We start from the raw sequence: 18,933 nt of genomic DNA, 5'->3' as shown, positions 1-18,933 counted from the left end.
TGAAGCAGAGTCTCACCGTGTTGCCCAGGCTGGAGTGCAGTGGTGTGGTCTCAGCTCACTGCAACCTCTGCCTCCTGGTTTAAGTGATTCTTCTGCCTTAGCCTCAGGAGTAGTGGGACTACAGTCATGTGTCACCAAGACTGGCTAATTTTTGTTTTTAGTAGAGACAGGGTTTCGCCATGTTGGCCAGGCTGATCTGATCTCAAACTCCTGACATCAGTCATCCGCCCACCTCGGGAAGTGCTGGGATTACAGGCATGACCCACCAAGCCTGGCCAAGGGTTTCCTTTTGAAATGTCAATTCCATTTGATTGAGCTCTATGAATCTCCTTATACCAGTACTTGATTAATGTATCCTTAGGTAAATTGTAAAATTAGAAAGTTTTAAGTCTTCCATTTTCTGTCATTTTTTTGAAGTTGTTTAGGCTAGTCTGAGTTCTCTATATTTCCCTATACAATTTAGGAATAGCTTGTCAATTTATAGAAAAAAGCTGGGATTTGATTGGGAGTGTACTGAATCCATAGATCAATTTGAGAAAATTGCCATCTTGACAACATTAAGTTTTCAAATCCATGAACATGACATGTATCTCCATTTACTTAGATTTTCTTAAATTTCTGACAGCAACACTTTGTATCTTTGAGTGCACAAATCTTGCACTTCTTTTGTTGAATTTGTTTCCAAGGGTTTGACTTCTTTTGACAATATAGTGAATGGAGCTGTTGTCTTCCTTCCAACTGTACTTTCAAACTGTTCCATCTAGTACTTGGCAATTCAACTGATTCCTTAGTTACTGATCTTGTATCCTGTCATATTGCTGAACTCATTTTATTAAGTCTAACAGTTTTTCTGTGAATTCTTTAGGGTTTTCTACACATAGGATTATGTTATCTACAATTATAGACAGTTTTATTTTTCTTTACAATCTGGATGCCTTTTTTATTTCCTTTTCTTGCCTGATTTAACCAGCATGAAGCTTTAATACAATGTTGATAAGTGTGGCAAAAGCAAGCATCCTTTTCTGATCTTATGGGAATAGGCTTCAGTGTTTTACCATTAAGTATGATGTCAGCTGTGTGTTTTTCAAGATACTTTTTAGACTGAGGAATTTCCCTTCTCCAAAGTTTTGAATGAGCATGATTGTACTCTAGTAAAATGTTATTAATGCACACTGAAATGTGAATTTTACATAATTATAAGGTGTCACAAAATATTTATCCCCTTTTGGTTTTTTGTAAGCCACTTAAAAAGGCAAAAACATTTTTTAGCTTGCAGATTGTACAGAATCAGACAGTGGGTTAAAGTTGGCCAATAAGCCATAGTCTGCTAAGTAACTGCTGGGCTAGTATATGGTCTTAGACAACACTGTGCACATTTGAATATGTATTCTGTTGCTGTTGGCTAGAGGGTTCTGTTGGCAGGTGCATATATCATCATTTATCATAATAAAATGTCTCTCTGGCTTCAGTAACTTGTCTTCTGTAATCTAAAAGCCATTTTTTTTTCCTAACAGTAAAGTGATTTCAGTTTACTTATGGTTATATTTGTATGGTTTTATCTTTTTTCATTCTTTTGCTTTCAACCTATTTGTGCCTTTGAACCTCAAGCAGCTGGATTTTTAAAAAACAATTCAGTCTAAATCTTTGGCTTTTCATTATCTGTTCAATCTGTTTATATTTAAGGTAATTACAGATGTGGATTTATGTCTGCCATTTAGTTATTTGTTTTCTATGTATGAAGTCTTTCTATTTATTCCTCTATTCCGCTACTTCTTTCTTTTGTGGTAAATAGGTATTTTCCAGGAATTAAAATGTTACCTATTTTAATTTCTAGGAATTAAAATAGGTAACATTTTAATTTCTTTTTTTTTTTTTTTTTTTTTTTTTTTGAGACGGGGTCTCGCTCTGCCTCCCAGGCTGGAGTTCAGTGGTGCAATCTCGGCTCACTGCAACCTCCGCCTCCCGGGTTCAAGCAACTCTCCTGCCTCAGCCTCTCGGGTAACTGGTATTACAGGTGCCCGCCACCACACCTGGCTAATTTTTTTTTTTTTTGTATGTTTAGTACAGATGGGGTTTCATCATGTTGGCAAAGCTGGTCTCAAACTCCTGACCTCAGGCAATCTGCCCGCCTCAGCATCCCAAAGTGCTGGGATTACAGGAGTAAGCCACTACACCTGGCCTTTAATTCCTTTTCAAATAAAACACTTTTGGGGAATCATTTTCTTAGAGATTGCTATAGGGTTTACAATATGGATATTAAATTGGTCTACATTATTTTTCCTTATTATTATTATTATTTTTGAGATGGAGTCTTGCTCTATCACCCAGGCTGGAGTGCAGTGGTACTATCTCAGCTTACTGCAACCACTGCCTCCTGGGTTCAAGCAATTCTCCTGCCTCAGACTCCCAAGTAGCTGGGATTACAGGCACACACCACCACGCCTAGCTAATTTTTGTATTTTTAGTAGAGACAGGGTTTTGCCATGTTGGCCAGGCTGGTCTCAAACTCCTGGCTTCAAGTGATCTGCCTGCCTTGACCTCCCAAAGTGCTGGGATTATAGGCATGAGCCATTGCACCCATCAAACATAGTCTACTTGTTTGATTGATATTGATTTATTCCAGTAAAATACAGAAATTTTGCTCAAATATAGCTCTATCCTCTACTCTTACCTTTGTGTTACTGTTGCCACTCACATAACATCTTTATATGTAATGGGAACAACATAGTTTTATAATTATTGTCATATAAAATGTCTTATAACCAGTAAAAAATAATAGAATAGTATATTTATACTGCCTTTTATTATTACCTATGTAATTTCTACTATTGGTACTATTTATTTTTTTTTGCAGTTTTTATGGTTTTATTTAAACATAAAATATGCACATGAGCTGTCTATTCATTTTCTTCACTGCACAGGCTGGTGTTGGGATTGGTGACTCTAACGGCCAGCTGGACTGCTCTTTCCACAATGTCTTTGCAGTTATTGGAGGAAACACTGTGCACAATCTCAGCACATTTGTTGCACATCAGCAGCACTTCTGGCTCCCTGACATTGTGGACCAGGAACTTCTGGAAGCCACTGGGCAGCATGTGCTTTGTTTTTTTGTTGCTGAATCTTCTACAAACTGTTGTCAGTACTTCTGAGTTTCTGCCAGTTATACTTAGTCTTGACATATCAGTCTAACTAGTGCTGGATGAACTTCTTGGTTCTCTTTTTGATGATCTTGGGCTTCACGAGGGGTCTGAGAGTAGCTATGATGCTGAGTAGGAGATGGCTGCCACTTCCATAGGCAGCGCCAAGGAAGAGAGCCTCTTTATTTCTTCACGTGGATGTTAATTACCCTCTCTGGTCTCACTTCTTTTCAACTTTAGGAACTTCCTTTAATATTTAAATACAGATTTCCTGTTAATAAATTCTCAGTGTTCATATAAGAATATCTTTAGGTTACCTTCATTTTTTTCTTTTTTAGTCTTTTATTTACCTTCATTTCTCTTCTTTCTTAATTTACATTAAAAAAAACTTTAAAAATGTTTCTTTCTAGTAAAAAAAAATTTATTTATATGTAAGAATAGTATATATTTATGGGGTACATGTGATATTCTAACATATGCATACAATGTGTATGATCAAATAGGGTAATTAGGATATTCATCACCTCAAATATTTATCATTTTTTTGTGTTGGGAATATTCAGAATCTTCTAGTTAATTTGAAATATACAATAAATTATGGTTAACTGTAGTAACCCTACTGTGCTACTGAACACTAGAAGTCATTCACTCTATCCAACTAATTATTAAAGTCATTAACTAACCTGTCTTCAATATCATCCTTCCTGCCCTTCCCAGCCACTAGTAATGATCATAATACTCTCTACTTCTACGAGGTCAACTTTTTTAGCTCCCACTTAAAAAGTAAGAAGACGTGATATTTGTCTTTCTATGCTTGGCATATTTCACTTAACATAATGAGGTCCAGTTTTATACATGTTGTTACAAATGACAGGATTTCATTCTTTTTTATGGCTGAATAACATTTCATTGTATATATATTTTTTCTCTACCCATTTATTGACTGAGGGACACTTAAGTTGATTCTGTATCTTGGCTATTTTAAGTAGTGCTGCAGTAAACACAGGAATGTAGCTCTTTGCTTTACTGATTTCCTTTCTTCTGAATATATACCCAGCAGTGGGATCACTGAATAATATGGTAGATCTATTTTTGATTTATTGGGGCACCTCCATACTGTTTTCATTCCCATCAATAGTATACTAGCACTCCCCTTTCTCTACATCCTCATCAGAATCTGTTATTCTTTGTCTTTTTTATAACAGCCATTTCAACTGGGATAAGATATTTCATTTGTGGTTTTGATATTTTGACTGTGAATAGTGATGTTGAGCATTTTTTCATTTACCTACTGGCCATTTGTATGTCTTTTTCTGAGTGACATCTATTCAGATCACTTGCCCATTTTTAAATTGGATTATTTGTTTTTTTGTTATTGAGTTGAGGCCCTTATATATTCTGGTTATTAAAACCTTGATAGATGAGTAGTTTACAAATATTTTCTCCTATTCTGTTGGTTGTCTCTTCATTCTGTTTATTGTTTCTTTTGCTGTGAAGCTTTTTAACTTGATGAAATCCCATTTGTCCATTTTTCCTTTGGCTGCCTATGCTTTTGAGGTATTATACAGTGTCATACCACTCAGACAAATGTCCTACAGAATTTCTTCAATATTGTCTAGTAGTTTAGGCCTTAGAGTTAAGTCTTTGAATCCATTTTTATTTTTTTTGAGATGGAGTCTCCTTCTGTTAGCCAGGCTGGGGTGCAGTGGGGCAATCTTGGCCTCCCAGGTTCAAGTGATTCTCCCACCTCAGCCTCCTGAGTAGCTGGGATTACAGATGCCTGCCACCATGCCCAGCTAGTTTTGTACTTTTAGTACAGGCAGGGTTTTACCATGTTGGCCAGGCTGGTCTCGAACTCCTGGCCTTGGGTGATCTGCCCACCTCGGCCTCCCAAAGTGGTGGAATTACAGGCATGAGCCACCTCACCTGCCCTCTTTAATCCACTTTGATTTGATTTTTGTGTATGGTAAGAAATTGAGGTCTGGTTTCATTCTTCTACATATGGATATCCAACTTTTCCAGTACCATTTATTCAAGATATTGTCCTTTCCCTATTGTATGCTCTTGACATCTTTGTCAAAAACAAGTTGGTTGTAAATGTGTGGATTTATTTCTGGGTTCTCTGTTCTGTTCTACTGGTTTATGTGTCTGTTCTTATGTCAGTGCCATACTGTTTTGGTTACTATAGCTTTGTAGTATATTTTGAAGTCAGCTAGTAATTCACCTTTATTTATGAATTATACTTCTGCTAGATAAAGAATTCTGGGTTGACAGTTTTTATTTATTTTTTCCTTATATCACTTTCTCATACCACTGCACACTGAGCTCTATCGTTTCAAAAAGTCAGCTGTTTATCACATTGTGGTTCTCTTCTACATGATGAGTCTTTTTGCTCCTGTGGCTTTCAAAATCTTCCTTTGTTTTTAGTTTTCAACACTTTTACAATGATATGTCTAGGCGTGGATCTTTTTGTCTTTAACCCACATGGAGTTCATTAAGCTTTTAAGATTAATAATTTTCAAGAAATTTTAGAACTTTTCAGACATTATCTTGTCAAACTTTTTTCTGTTGCTTTCTTTCCTTCTGAGACTTCCATTATGCATATTTTGGTAGACCTGATGGTGTTCCATCTTCTGTGAAGCTCTGTTCATTTATTTGGTCTTCTTTCTCTCTTTCTGATGAAATAATCTATATTGATCCATATTCTGTTTTGCTGAATATTTCTCCATCAGCTCAAATATGCTAGAATTTCTATTTGATTCTGTTTTAAAATTTCTCTCCCTTTATTGCTATTTTCTGTTTGGACAAGTCACTGATATCATACTTTTCTCTAATTCTTTAAACACAGCTTCGTTTAGCTCTTTGAAAACATTTATAATAGCTGCATTGAAGTCTGTATGCTAAGCAGAACATCTGGTGCTACCTCTGAGACAGTTTCTCCTATTGTTTGTTTTGTCCTTGAATACGGGTCACACTTTCCTGTTTTATTCCATGTCTCATAACTTTTTCTTGTTGAAAACCGAACAAATTTGATACTTTATATTAGCAACTCTGGATTCTGAACCCCCATGTGTTTTGTTTTGTTTTATGACTTCCTGGAACAATTCTGTAGAGTTTATCTCCCCGTACATTATCTTGCAGCTCTTGGTTTTCTTTTTTATTACCTCTGTTTTTATTTTTAAGCTTGGCTTTCTTAGGGTGAGCCTAACTTACTGGCCAGCCAATGACTGTTGAGAGGTTGCTGAAACACACTGAGCCAGTAACACCTGCACCCTTTTTCTGATGGATCTGTGCATGGTTTGGGGAATGCATTTAAGGTTTGGGCAGGTTACAAGCCGGGGCTTCTACTTTCTGCATATGCAAGGCTTTACCTTCAAAAAGGGAAGAATAAAGTGCTAAGGCCCACGTTGGTTTCTCCTGAGTTGTGTATGGCCTTGTACAAGCAGTCTAAAAGATCATGGGGACATGGGAAAGCTTATTAATGCTCACTATGGTGATCCTGTTCCCTGTTAAAATTCTGACTGGTCTGTTGTTAGTCTGCTGCTTCCCGTAACCAGTATCCTATTCCCAAGGGGGTGATGTCAGTTTTCCCTCATTATTTACCGCCATGAGGGTATGTGTTTATTTTATAACATCATTGGATAGGCATTTATTCCTGCTCTCCTTCAAATCATGAATCAGAATGTCAGCTCATTCTGACTTGGCCTGGTAGAACTATCAGGCAGACTTGCTAGATGGGAGGAAACGAAAGCTGTTCTTGGTTAAATTACCACACATTTCCATTACTCTCACCAAGGATTAGTAGTTCTTGAATAAATGCTTCTCAATTTCTTACATATATTTGGTTCAGTTTCCAGAGCCCTGAAATGGTTGTTTGACCATTTTGTCCAGTTTCATAAGTACTTTTTGGGAAAAGGATTTGCTAAGATCTTCACTCCGATATTCCAGAAATCATGATACTTATTTTTTTAAAACATACTGACTGTAAGTTAGAGACAAATATTTGTTTTGCCTCATTGCATAGGAACCAACCTGAATAATCCTTTAAAAATTATCACAGCCAGCCAGGCGCAGTAGCTCACACCTGTAATCCCAGCACTTTGGGAGGCCAAGGCAAGCGGATCACCTGAGGTTGGAATTCGGGACCAGCCTGACCAACATGGAGAAATTCCATCTCCATTAAAAATACAAAATTAGCTGGGCATGGTGGTGCATGCCTGTAATCCCAGCTACATAGGAGGTTGAGGCAGAATCGCCTGAACCTGGGAGGCGGAGGTTATTGTGAGCCAAGGTTGTGCCATTGCACTCCAGCCTGGGCAACAAGAACAAAACTCCGTTGTCTTAAAAAAATAACACACACACACACAGCCAAATGAACTTTTATAAGTAAAAACAGAGGCAAAACAAAATAAAACTAAAAACGAATACTAAACAAAACCCATAGATGAAATAAACGAATTTGGAACCAACAATTTTAAATCCAGACTTATTAAAAAATACAAAAAACAAAAAGCAGATTATTGATGTTTTCAATGAAAGATGTCCTAGAGTTGATTCTGCCAGTCCCATGTAATTTTAGGTAAATTCCTCAACTTCTGTAAATCTCAGTTTCCTTTTACAAAATGAGAGACACTAATTTCATGCAGTTATTCTAAGGACCAGATGAGATAATGTAACTACATGTATTTTGCAAAGAATAAATTTCTATGAAAATATAACCTTATTTTTAAAAATAGGGATGCTATGAGTGGTTACAAAATAAGCCAATAAATGTAAATACAGGTTACACAGCATTCTTTCTAACTATGCTACGTGATATTTACTTCAGAATATATTACTATAGCAAATTAGATTGTAATATTGCAAGAAAAAATATTAGCCACTATAGCCACACAAAAGCCTATACGTATGTCCTTACAATATCTCATTTCTACATGTCAATATATTTTAAAATCTTATAATAGCTAAAAACCAGAGACAATCAAGACAATATAGTCAAGAATATGAAGAGAGTCTTCTGAGTATGAGTATTTTTAAAACTACATGAAAGTTGGGCACAGTGGTGTACACCCGTAATCCCACCTATTCAAGAGGCTGAGGTGGAAGGATCTTTTGAACTTAAGAGTTCAAGACCAGCCTGGGCAATACAGGGAGACCTCATCTCAAAAAAGCCAAGACAAAAAAACCAAAAAAACAAAAACTACGTAAGACTAGAGTTTTAAGAAAGCAACATTAAAAAAAAAAAATAGATTTTGCTTAATCTTCTTTAAGAAATAACCACGCTGCTTTGCACGTGGAGTGGCCACAAATTTATTCCTTTATTTATTTATTTGTTTGTTTGTTTGTTTTTGTTTGTCTTTTTGTGGCAGTCTCATACTGTCACCCAGGCTGGAATCCAGTGGCATAATCTTGGTTCACTGAAGCCTTGACCTCAAGCAATCCTCCCACCTCAGCCTCCCGAGTAGCTGGGACCACAGGTGTGCACCACCAGGCCTGGATAATTTTTGTATTTTTTGTAGAGACAGAGTCTCACCATATCGCCTAGGCTGTTCTTGAACTCCTGAGCTCAAACAATCCACCTGCCTTGGCTTCCCAGAATGCTGGGATTACAGGCATGAGCCACTATACCTGGCCCCTTTACTTTCTTAATAAACTTGCTTTCACTTACAAAAAAAAAAAAAAAGAAAGAACCATTTTTAAAACTTGTCATTTACAAACTTGGAAAATATATCTACTACTTTAATCGATATCTTAATTGCCATGTCCTGTTTAAATGCTGAATATGTAATCCTGTTATCAGGTATTCCAGACAACTCTATTTCAGTAAACTCCTGTCTATCCAGAAACCCAAGCTAGAAGAAACTACTGAAAAGTTTGTATGCACAATACTTTTAAGAAAAAGTCAAGTGACAAGGTACCTCATGAGAGTTTATTTCAAAAGCAAAGTTTACTAGAAATTCAGTCCTATTTCTGAAACTATCTACACAAATGGGCAGCATAATAGCAATACCACAAAACAATGAAAGACACTCAAGTTATTAAAAATGGATATGTGGCTATAAAATATGCATACCTTTGTTTTTTAAATATAACCAGAATATTTAATGTTAAATAATTTATCCTTAAGCCAAGACATAGAGACTTTCTTAACAAAATTGGTTCAATACGCTTATATTAAAAAGAATAATAGAGGATAAACAGGGCTGCTGGCCAATTATTTAAAATTATATTCAAAGAAGGCTTTATTCTAATATATAAAAGCATTATTTTATATGATCTAGAGTGAAAACAGGAGCAGGGAATAAAATAGGTATTTCAGAATATTCTCATTTTCATATAAATTTTACACATATCATTGTGGGCATATGTTTATATGAATATTAGAAATGTCTACAGCAATTATCTATAAAATCTTTCTTTGCTTCTTTTTGTTTAGCTCTGTTTTCCAATTTTTCCAACAATAAAGTATTTTTGTACTAAAGAAAACTGGCTACCTTTTATCTTATTTTAAAAAATCAAATTTAGTATTTAGTGCAATTTTAATGTTAAATAGAATTTGATTTCTTAATCTACAGTATCAAAAATTGCTACATATTGAAATATTTTTGTTAAAGTACCTTCCTAGATACTAGAGAAGATAAGGGACTTCTCTTACTTAGGAAGGTACTTTAACAAAAAAAATTTCAATATGTAACTATTTTTGAGAACTAGTTAATGATTACATTAAAATGGGACATGCTGTTCCTCAGTAACCAATATAACTCAAGTATTTGAAATTTTAACTATATAATGAAAATACACAGATTGAAACTACAAATTTACCTAATAATTTGTCCTTCTTCTTCTGGAGTAGCTGGTCTTAGCCCCAAAACTATGTGACACACCTAGGGAAAAAATGGTAAATCAAAATTTATTAACTACATAATATTTCACATTCTCTGCATGAGACCCACTTTCTAAATGGGAAACTGAATTAGCAACAGCTTTCAACTCATGAATTATCAATGATTCACTTGAGCAAATTTTAACTTTAGCCTCGTGGTTTTGGGGTTTTGTTTGCTTTTTTTAAACAAGCCATTCCAATGGAGGCTAACTTTCAAATCACTAGGTAAGAAGGGAAGAGAAAGGGAAGGAAGAAAAAGGGAAAGGAGAAGATACTACCTCAGGAATAGATTTCAGAATAATTCTACTGACATTTGCATATGCTAGATTTTAAATAACCAAAGCACTCAGCCATGTGTGAGATTTTGGCAAATAAAAGCATAATTCAATATTGTATCACTAATCTAACAAGCTGATTCTATCAATTTTAAAACACAGAAAATAAAAACAATTTAGCATTAACTGCCTGCTTACTCATATATTAATTGCACATATGAGCATAACCGAAAATGTGACAAAGCACATATAGTAAAATCTAATAAAATTTAAGTGTTGAGTAGATTATGGGTGTTTCCTGAAAAAAAAAAAAAAAAAAAAAAAAAAAGTTCAGCTTTTCAGTATAAAATGTTGGAAACATACACATAAGCAAATCTAAAGTATATATTTATTCATAAGTTAGAGTCACAAAAATAGTGCCACTCCAAGTCCTTGATAAGAATGACAAAATATGAAAGGCAATACCAAAAGTCAAAATGCTATACTCTGTGAGAGCTACAAGATGACTCAGACGCAAACTTAAGTGACCAAAATGTTCATACACTGAATACAAGAGTACATTGAATATGTCTGTGTATGAACAGTACATGAACTGTAAACTGTACACGAGCAGTACATTGAATATGTTTGTGTACTGTTCATACAAAAAGTTTGTACACTGAATATGAGATTCTTACTTTAAAAAGTAACAATAGTTTAATAATAATAATTTTTAAAAGCCTACAGAACTCACTATTGAAGATATTATTTTAAATGAGATAAAAAGGCCGGGTGCGGTGGCTCACGCCTGTAATCCTAGCACTTTGGGAGGCCGAGGCGGGTGGATCACGAGGTCAAGAGATCGAGACCATCCTGGTCAACATGGTGAAACCCTGTCTCTACTAAAACTACAAAAAATTAGCTGGGCATGGTGGCGCGTGCCTGTAATCCCAGCTACTAAGGAGGCTGAGGCAGCAGAACTGCCTGAACCCAGGAGGCGGAGGTTGCGGTGAGCCGAGATCGTGCCATTGCACTCCAGCCTGGGTAACAAAAGTGAAACTCTGTCTCAAAAAAACAAAAACAAAAACAAAAAAAAGAGATAAAAATAGTTGACCAGGCCAGGCACAGTGGCTCACAACTGTAATCCTAGCACTTTGGGAGGCTGAGGCGGGTGGATCACTTGAGGTCAGGAGTTGAAGACCAGCCTGGCCAACGTGGTGAAACCCCACCTCTACTAAAAATACAAAAATTAGCTGGGCGTGGTAGCACGTGCCTGTAATACCAGCTACCCTGGAGGCTGAGGCAGGGAGACAGAGGTTGCAATAAGCCCAGATCGCGCCACAGCACTCCAGCCTGGGCGACAGAGCAAGGCTCTATATCAAAATGAATAAATAGATAATAATAGTTGACCCATTTACTACTGTTGTGTTTATAGTAGTGATTTATATTATTTTCACATGTATTTTATAAAGCCATCAACTTGAATCTATGCTAAAATTAGAACTTGTAATAAAGCAAACGATTTAAATGGATAATACAGGCTTATCAGGTTTTATATGTTTTAAATACATAAAACTTAGTCATTAGCTCTCAAGAAGAGACCAATTTCCATTCATTCCAACATAGCTGTGTTGCAGACAAGTTATTCTTTATTTAACATGGTAGATCATGACACACATAAACTTACTAAACCATTCTGACCTTCACAGGGGTTGCTTTTATAAAGAAAGGAAAATAAAATAAGAAGAAACTAAAATAACCACTATTAAATCAACTTAAATATTTATGAATAACTATAAAAATGGGAAAATATGAATTACCTTTAAAAATCAGAGCAGGAGACTTTAACTAGGACAATAGTTAAAAATCTGTCAAGCTCTATGACTTAGTGTTCACTTCTGGTAGCTTTCCTTCCCACTTTAATGTTTCTTGGACCTTCTAAAGCATAAAATTAGGAAACAGCCTCATACCTTTAATGTTCTATTAACCAGAGAGACTGTGTACTTTGAAAAACTTGGGCTGGGTGTGATGGTTCACTCCTGTAATCCCAGCACTTTGGAAGGCTGAGACAGGAGACCTGCTTGAGCCCAGGAATTCAGTACCAGCCTGGGCAACACAGCAAGAGCTGTCTCTACAAAAAATACAAAAATTAGCCAGGCATGGTGGCACATGCCTGTAGTCCCAGCTACTTGGGAAGTGAATCACCTGAGCCTGAGAAGTCAGGGCTACAGTGAGCCATGCTTGTGCCACAGCACTCTAGCCTGCACAACAGAGCGAGACGTTGTCTAAAAAAAAAAAAAAAAAAAAAAGAAGAAGAAAGAGAGAAAAGTTACCTCCTTATGATTCATCTTTCTGTGCATACTGTCTTTACTAGAAAGGCCATTTATTTATTTATTTTAAAAAAATACTTCTGGTCAGTCTTATTACACGGAAGGCCTTTAAAAAAGACAATAATGAAGAAACTAGCAAATTATGATGGTTTTTGCAATTTATATTCTTCTCTAAATGCCTATGTACTGCTCTATAATGAGTTATATCTACATCCCACTTTCTGCGACGATTTTGAGAAACTTCAGCAAGCACCCATCTTTCAGATGGGTAATGTATAGTTCTGTCTTTTAATAATATTTGGTTTTGCAGCCTAGATACAACAACTCTGGCTACTATATGATGAAAAAGATGTAGAAATACTGGTACTACTACCCTATGTGGTTGTCATTTACCTTAAACATACCTGGAAAAGGAGGTTCAAAAATTCATTGGCAAGAACATTTTTCACACTCCAGATCTGATAGTCTTCCAGAGTAAGATGGCCCATCTGAAACAGAGATAATTATGTTAAGAAAATCCTCATTTTAAAAATAGCATATGACTTAAATCTCATTTATTAAACTTATATTAGTCATGTTTCTGAAAGCAAAACAGTAATTTACAATAGCTGCTATGTGTTTATTTGGAAAGTAAGCCAGCTAGTATAAATTAAAAAGTGACAAAACTTATACAAATGCCATTTGTAATTCTGTTCAAGCAGTCAAGTTAGCAAAGCAAATTATCATCGATAATCTTTCTCTAATAAGACCTGGGAAATAATTTACATTATATCTGCTTCAAGGCTTACGTATGGAAAAACCACAAAAGTTCATGGGTAAACAAAATGAAATATTTACTAAAAAAAATTTGAGGCCTGGCGTGGTGGCTCACACCTATAATCCCAGCACTTTGGGAGGCTGAGGCAGGTGTATTACTTGAGGTCAGAAGTTTGAGACCAGCCTGACCTACATGGCAAAAGCCTGTGTCTACTGAAAATACAAAATGTATCTAGGCGCGGTGGCGGGCACCTGTAATCCCAGCTACTGGGTAGGCTGAGGCAGGAGAATCACTTGAACCCAGGAGGTGGAGGTTGCAGTGGGCCAAGATTGCACCATTGCACTACAGCTTGCGTGACAAGAGCGAAACTCCATCTCAAAAAAAAAAAAAAAAAAATTGAGACAAGATCTGGCTCAATTGCCCAGGCTGGAATGTAGTGGCACAATCATGGATCAATGCAGCCTTGACCTCCCAGGTGCAAGCAATCCTCCCACCTCAGCCTCCTAAGTAGCTGGGACTATGCCACCATACCTAGCTACTGTGCCCAGACAAAAAAAAAATTTTTGTTTTTGAGTTGGGAGTCTCATTCTGTCGCCCAGGTTGGGGCACAGATCATGGCTCACTGCAGCTCCAAACTCCTGGGCTCCTCCTATCTTAGCCTCACTTAGGAGCTGGGACTGCCAGTGCACATCATTACAACCAGCTAAGTTTTTCCAATTTTTTTGTAGAGACAGAGTCTCACTATGTTGGCCAGGCTGGTCTCAAACTCCTGGCCAAAAGCAATCCTCCAGCCTCAGCTTCCCAAAGTGCTGGGATAATAGGTGTGAGTCACCACACCTGGTCACTATTTATTAATCTTGAAAAGAAAAAGCAGATTCTTGGCTGGGCTCGGTGGCTCACTCCTGTAATCCCAACACTTTAGGAGGCCGAGGCGGGTGGATCACGAGGTCAAGAGATCGAGACCATCCTGGCCAACATGGTGAAACCCCGTCTCTACTAAAAATATATATTTAAAAAAAATTAGCTGGGCGTGGAGGCGTGTGCCTGTAGTCCCAGCTAATCAGGAGGCTGAGGTAGGAGAATTGCTTGAACCCGGGAGGCAGAGGTTACAGTAAGCTGAGATCACACCACTGCACTCCAGCCTGATGCCTGGTGACACAGCAAGGCTCTGTCTCAAAACAAAACAAAACAAAAGCAGACTCTGTATCATGCTCTTTCATCCAAACAATTTTCTAAGATCTTAGAAATATCTGGCAACACTAACAGAATTCTTAAATATTTGAAGAAGCTTAATATATATATCAAGATGAGTACCTACATTATATTTCCCCAAATTACAATATAATATTACTTTTATAAATTGAGTAAAGCAACATTTATGTCATGTCAATGTGTACCAAAAATTACATATACATATATTTTTCTTTTCTTTTTTTTTTTTTTGAGATGCAGTTTCGCCCTGTCGTCCAGGCTGGAGTGCAGTGGCACGATCTCAGCTCACAGCAACCTCTGCCTCCTGGGTTCAAGTAATTCACTGCCTCAGCCTCCTGAGTAGATGGGAATACAGGCATCCACCACCATGCCCAGTTAATTTTTTTGTATGTTTAGTAGAGACAGGGTTTCACCATTGGCCAGGCTGAATAAGGTTATGAGTAGCTGGGATTACAGGTCAGGAGTCTTGAACTCCTGACCTTGTGATCTACCTGCCTCGGCCTCTCAAAGTGCTGGGATTACAGGTGTGAGCCACCTCGCATGGCCATACATATATTTTTCTTATCACTCAAAAATATAACCATTGTTACTTTATGTGTTCAACATATGTATGTTTTTAGCTTTTATTATTTAATGATACTGACATATTCTCTTTTCATTACATATGATACAAAAGATTTTAAATCAACCTGGTTATAATTATTGGCCTTCTTGATATGACTTTTGTTCAGATATGTTAACACTGATCTAAATGTTGACTAAAACAGAAAAGCAATTTCTTCCTCTTTACTTTCCTAACTTCCCTATAATACAGAAGGTAAACTAGTTCAAGTTCATTCTTGCATGTTTCCCTAAATGCATTCAATAGCAAAATTTTACAATTTGTGGTAATGCAACATATATGGTTTAATCATATATAGTTGGTAAAATTCACTAAATATAAGTGAATTTTATCAACATAGTAAGAAATATTGTCCATTTTCTTTTTTTTCTTTTTTTTTTTGAGACGGAGTTTCACTCTTGTTACCCAGGCTGGAGTGCAATGGTGTGATCTTGGCTCACCGCAACCTCCGCCTCCTGGGTTCAGGCAATTCTCCTGCCTCAGCCTCCTGAGTAGCTGGGATTACAGGCACACACCACCATGCCCAGCTAATTTTTGTATTTTTAGTGGAGACGGGGTTTCACCATGTTGACCAGGATGGTCTCGATCTCTTGACCTCGTGATCCACCTGCCTCGGCCTCCCAAAGTGCGGGGATTACAGGCGTGAGCCACCGCGCCCGGCCCATTTTCTTTAAAAGAGTTAGATAACTAAATCAATAAAGATGTTCTAGTAACATTATTTGTCCTCTCTTCCTTTTATGTCTCAAATATATTGGTGGCAGTCTGCACTATTAACAAGGAAAATATATATATTCACATTGTTTTCTAAAGAGAAAAAATGTTGACTTGCAGAATCGCTGAAGTGTATAGATCAACGGTCTTATAATCAAATGACAGACATGTGAGGGATTTAACAGTTAAGAAAATCGCTGGGCATGATGGCATGTCCTGTAGTCCCAGCTACTCCAGAGGCTGAGGTAAGAGGATCACTTCAGCCCAGGAGCATAAGTCCAGCCTGGGCAATATAGCAAGATGCCATCTCTTTGGGAAAAAAAAGAAAATAAAGAAAATCCTCCAAATACAGGTAGAGAAATAAGCTAAAGGGAAAGGAAGAAAAACAAAAACTCATTTTTGTTTTTTTCAAACAAGTTCACATTTGAAAAGTAGAAAGCAGGGAGGGGTAGGCAAATCACTAGATTATGACTAACACTGAATCACAGAATCTTTATCATGATCACTTTTCAAAAATTGTCCTGTTCACTTATAATAAAGGAAATGCTATGAAGAGGTTTCTGTTTTTGTCTTTTTTCCCCACCCAAATCAGTACAACAGAGGTCCCTGAATCATGTTTCATGCAACATCATTTTGTTATAATGTTGATGAGAAAAAAAAAATGGATTCCCAGCTGGGGTCACTGTCTGTGTGGAGTTTGCATATTCTTTTCACGTCTGCATGGATTTTTTATAGGTACTCCAGTTTTCTCCCATATCCCAAAGATATACATGTTAGGTTAGCTGGAATGCCTAAATTGTCCAGTGGGATAGCTGTTGCTGTGGAGAGAGGAACATCAACACTAGCAACATGGCAACAGAAGAACCTCGAAGGCTATGTAAGATCTGCCAATCTCCCAAATCAAGTATACAAGAAATTTGTGAAGAAAGGGTTTGAATTCACACTTACGGTAGTAGGTGAATCTGGATTGGGCAAGTCAACATTAATCAACTTATTATTCCTCATAGATTTGTATTCTCGAGTATCTAGGTCCTTCCCACAGAATAAAAAACACTGGCTGGAATGCAATGGTACTATCTTAGCTCACTGCAACCTCCGCCTCCCAGGTTCAAGTGATTCTCCTGCCTCAGCCACCCGAGTAGCTGGAATTACAGGCGCCTGCCACCACACCTGGCTAATTTTTGTATTTTTAGTAAATACAGGGTTTTGCCATGTTTGCCAGGCTGGTCTCAAATTCCTGACTTCAGGTGATCCACCCACCTTGGCCTCCCAAAGTGCTGGGACTACAGGCGTGAGCCACCGTGCTCAGCCTATATGACTTATTTGTAAATGTCCTCCATTTAAATGTGGCCTTGATTTTCAAAACAGTGTCAGCTGATCACTTGCTCTGCTCTACTTAAATTTTTGGAGATTTCTCCATAGTTTGGTATACAGTTCAACTCCTGAGTTTTGTACTCAAGGCCCTTCAAGATATGGCCCCGATCTAGGTCCACATCCTCCACCATATGAATCTGTCATTGCAGTTCTAGGACTATACAGGATGTTTTACTGTACAGTCCTATAAAGTAATAATGTCTTCTATTCTACCCCTAGTTGTTACCTCTTTTAGGACTCGCCTTTCAACTTTTTACTTCTGTTAACCACAATTAACTAATTATTAAAGTGTTGTATCCCAGCAGAAATCTTCTGGACTTTCAAAGCTCCATTTACATGGTTCCTTTTCTATCATTCCCACCATGATACCCTGTGCTAAACTTTTTTTTTTTTTTGAGACAAGGTCTCACTCTGTCACTCAGTGCAGTGGTGTAATCATGGCTCACTGCAGCCTTGACCTCCTAGGCTCAAATGATCCTCCTGCCTCAGCATCCTTTATAGCTGGAACTGTAAGCAAGTGCTACTGTGCCTGGCTAAATTTTTTTTTTTTTTTTGGTAGAGATAGGGTCGTGTTATGTTGCCCAGGCTGGCTGAGAACTCCTGGGCTCAAGTGATCCTCCTGCCTCAGCCTTCCAAAGTGCTGGGATTACAGATGAGAGCCACCATGCCCAGCCTCAACTTCTAACATAGCCCTTATCACACTTGTCTATCTTTACGTGTAGACTACAAACTCTCCAAGGGTAACATCTATATCTCTTGAGCCACTAGAATATCATCAAATAGTCAATAGATGAATTAGATAAGGTAGAGAAGATATGGCAGTCAGAAAAAGAATAAGTAATATTGGTACAATCTAGTCACCAGTGAATATGATTAACAGGCTTGGTTAAAAAAATCCAAGTTCTATCCTAAACTGTCACTTTTTTTTTTTTTTTTTGAGATAGAGTCTCACTCGGTTGACCAGGCTGGAGTGCAGTGACATGATCTTGGCTCACTGTAGCCTCTACCTGCCAGGCTCAAGTGATTCTCTTGCCTCAGCCTCCCAGTAGCTGGGATTACAGATGTGTGCCATCACATCTGGCTAATTTTTGTATTTTTATTAGAAACATGGTTTTGCCATGTTAGCCAAGCTGGTCTTGAACTCCTGACCTCAGGTAATCCACGTACCTTGGCCTCCCAAAGTGCTGGGATTACTGGGATTACAGGCATGAGCCACCGTGACCAGCCTACTATCACTATTTGATTATCATGGTTACACTAAATGATCTTGTTTAATGTTCACAGCAGAGCAAGAAGTAGAAACTCTGCCTTACAAAAAGCTGACAGCAAAAATACCTGCATACTTATGAAACACTCAGAATAAAAGGTGTTCAAAATTTTATTTCTACATAAGGAATTTTCTAACAGAAATTTTTCCCAGTTTTTGTTCTCATACACATCAAATAGAAGTCGATACTTTAGTTTCTGGCCGAGAGAGGACAAAGGGAACTGAATTGTCAAAGCTCTACCCTGAAACTCATTTCTATTATTTGTTTCTAATAAGAGTCAGTTAATAGGGTCATGACAATTTCTTCTGAAATTGTGACTGAAGAAAGAAAAACAAAATTAATGTTCTTTATTTATTCTAAACTTCTTTTTTTTTTTTTTTTTTTT

At 37.2% G+C, this 18,933-nt stretch overlaps 1 protein-coding gene across 1 annotated transcript in view; it reads right to left on the bottom strand.

The window, feature by feature from the left end:
- Positions 1 to 18,933, bottom strand: part of USP32 (ubiquitin specific peptidase 32) — a 213,830-nt gene that overhangs the window by 65,021 nt on the left and 129,876 nt on the right. Inside the window, exons 10-11 of the mRNA XM_017539840.2 lie at positions 13,009 to 13,092; positions 9,960 to 10,021 (exon numbers count right to left, since the gene is read on the bottom strand). Of these exons, the coding sequence (XP_017395329.2) occupies positions 9,960 to 10,021; positions 13,009 to 13,092 (146 nt within the window). The remainder of the gene's footprint in view (positions 1 to 9,959; positions 10,022 to 13,008; positions 13,093 to 18,933) is intronic.

This window comes from Cebus imitator, unplaced genomic scaffold, assembly GCF_001604975.1.
Source record: "Cebus imitator isolate Cc_AM_T3 unplaced genomic scaffold, Cebus_imitator-1.0 Scaffold121, whole genome shotgun sequence".
In the NCBI taxonomy this organism is placed as follows: domain Eukaryota; kingdom Metazoa; phylum Chordata; class Mammalia; order Primates; family Cebidae; genus Cebus; species Cebus imitator.
This window is presented reverse-complemented; position numbering and strand designations above follow the sequence as displayed.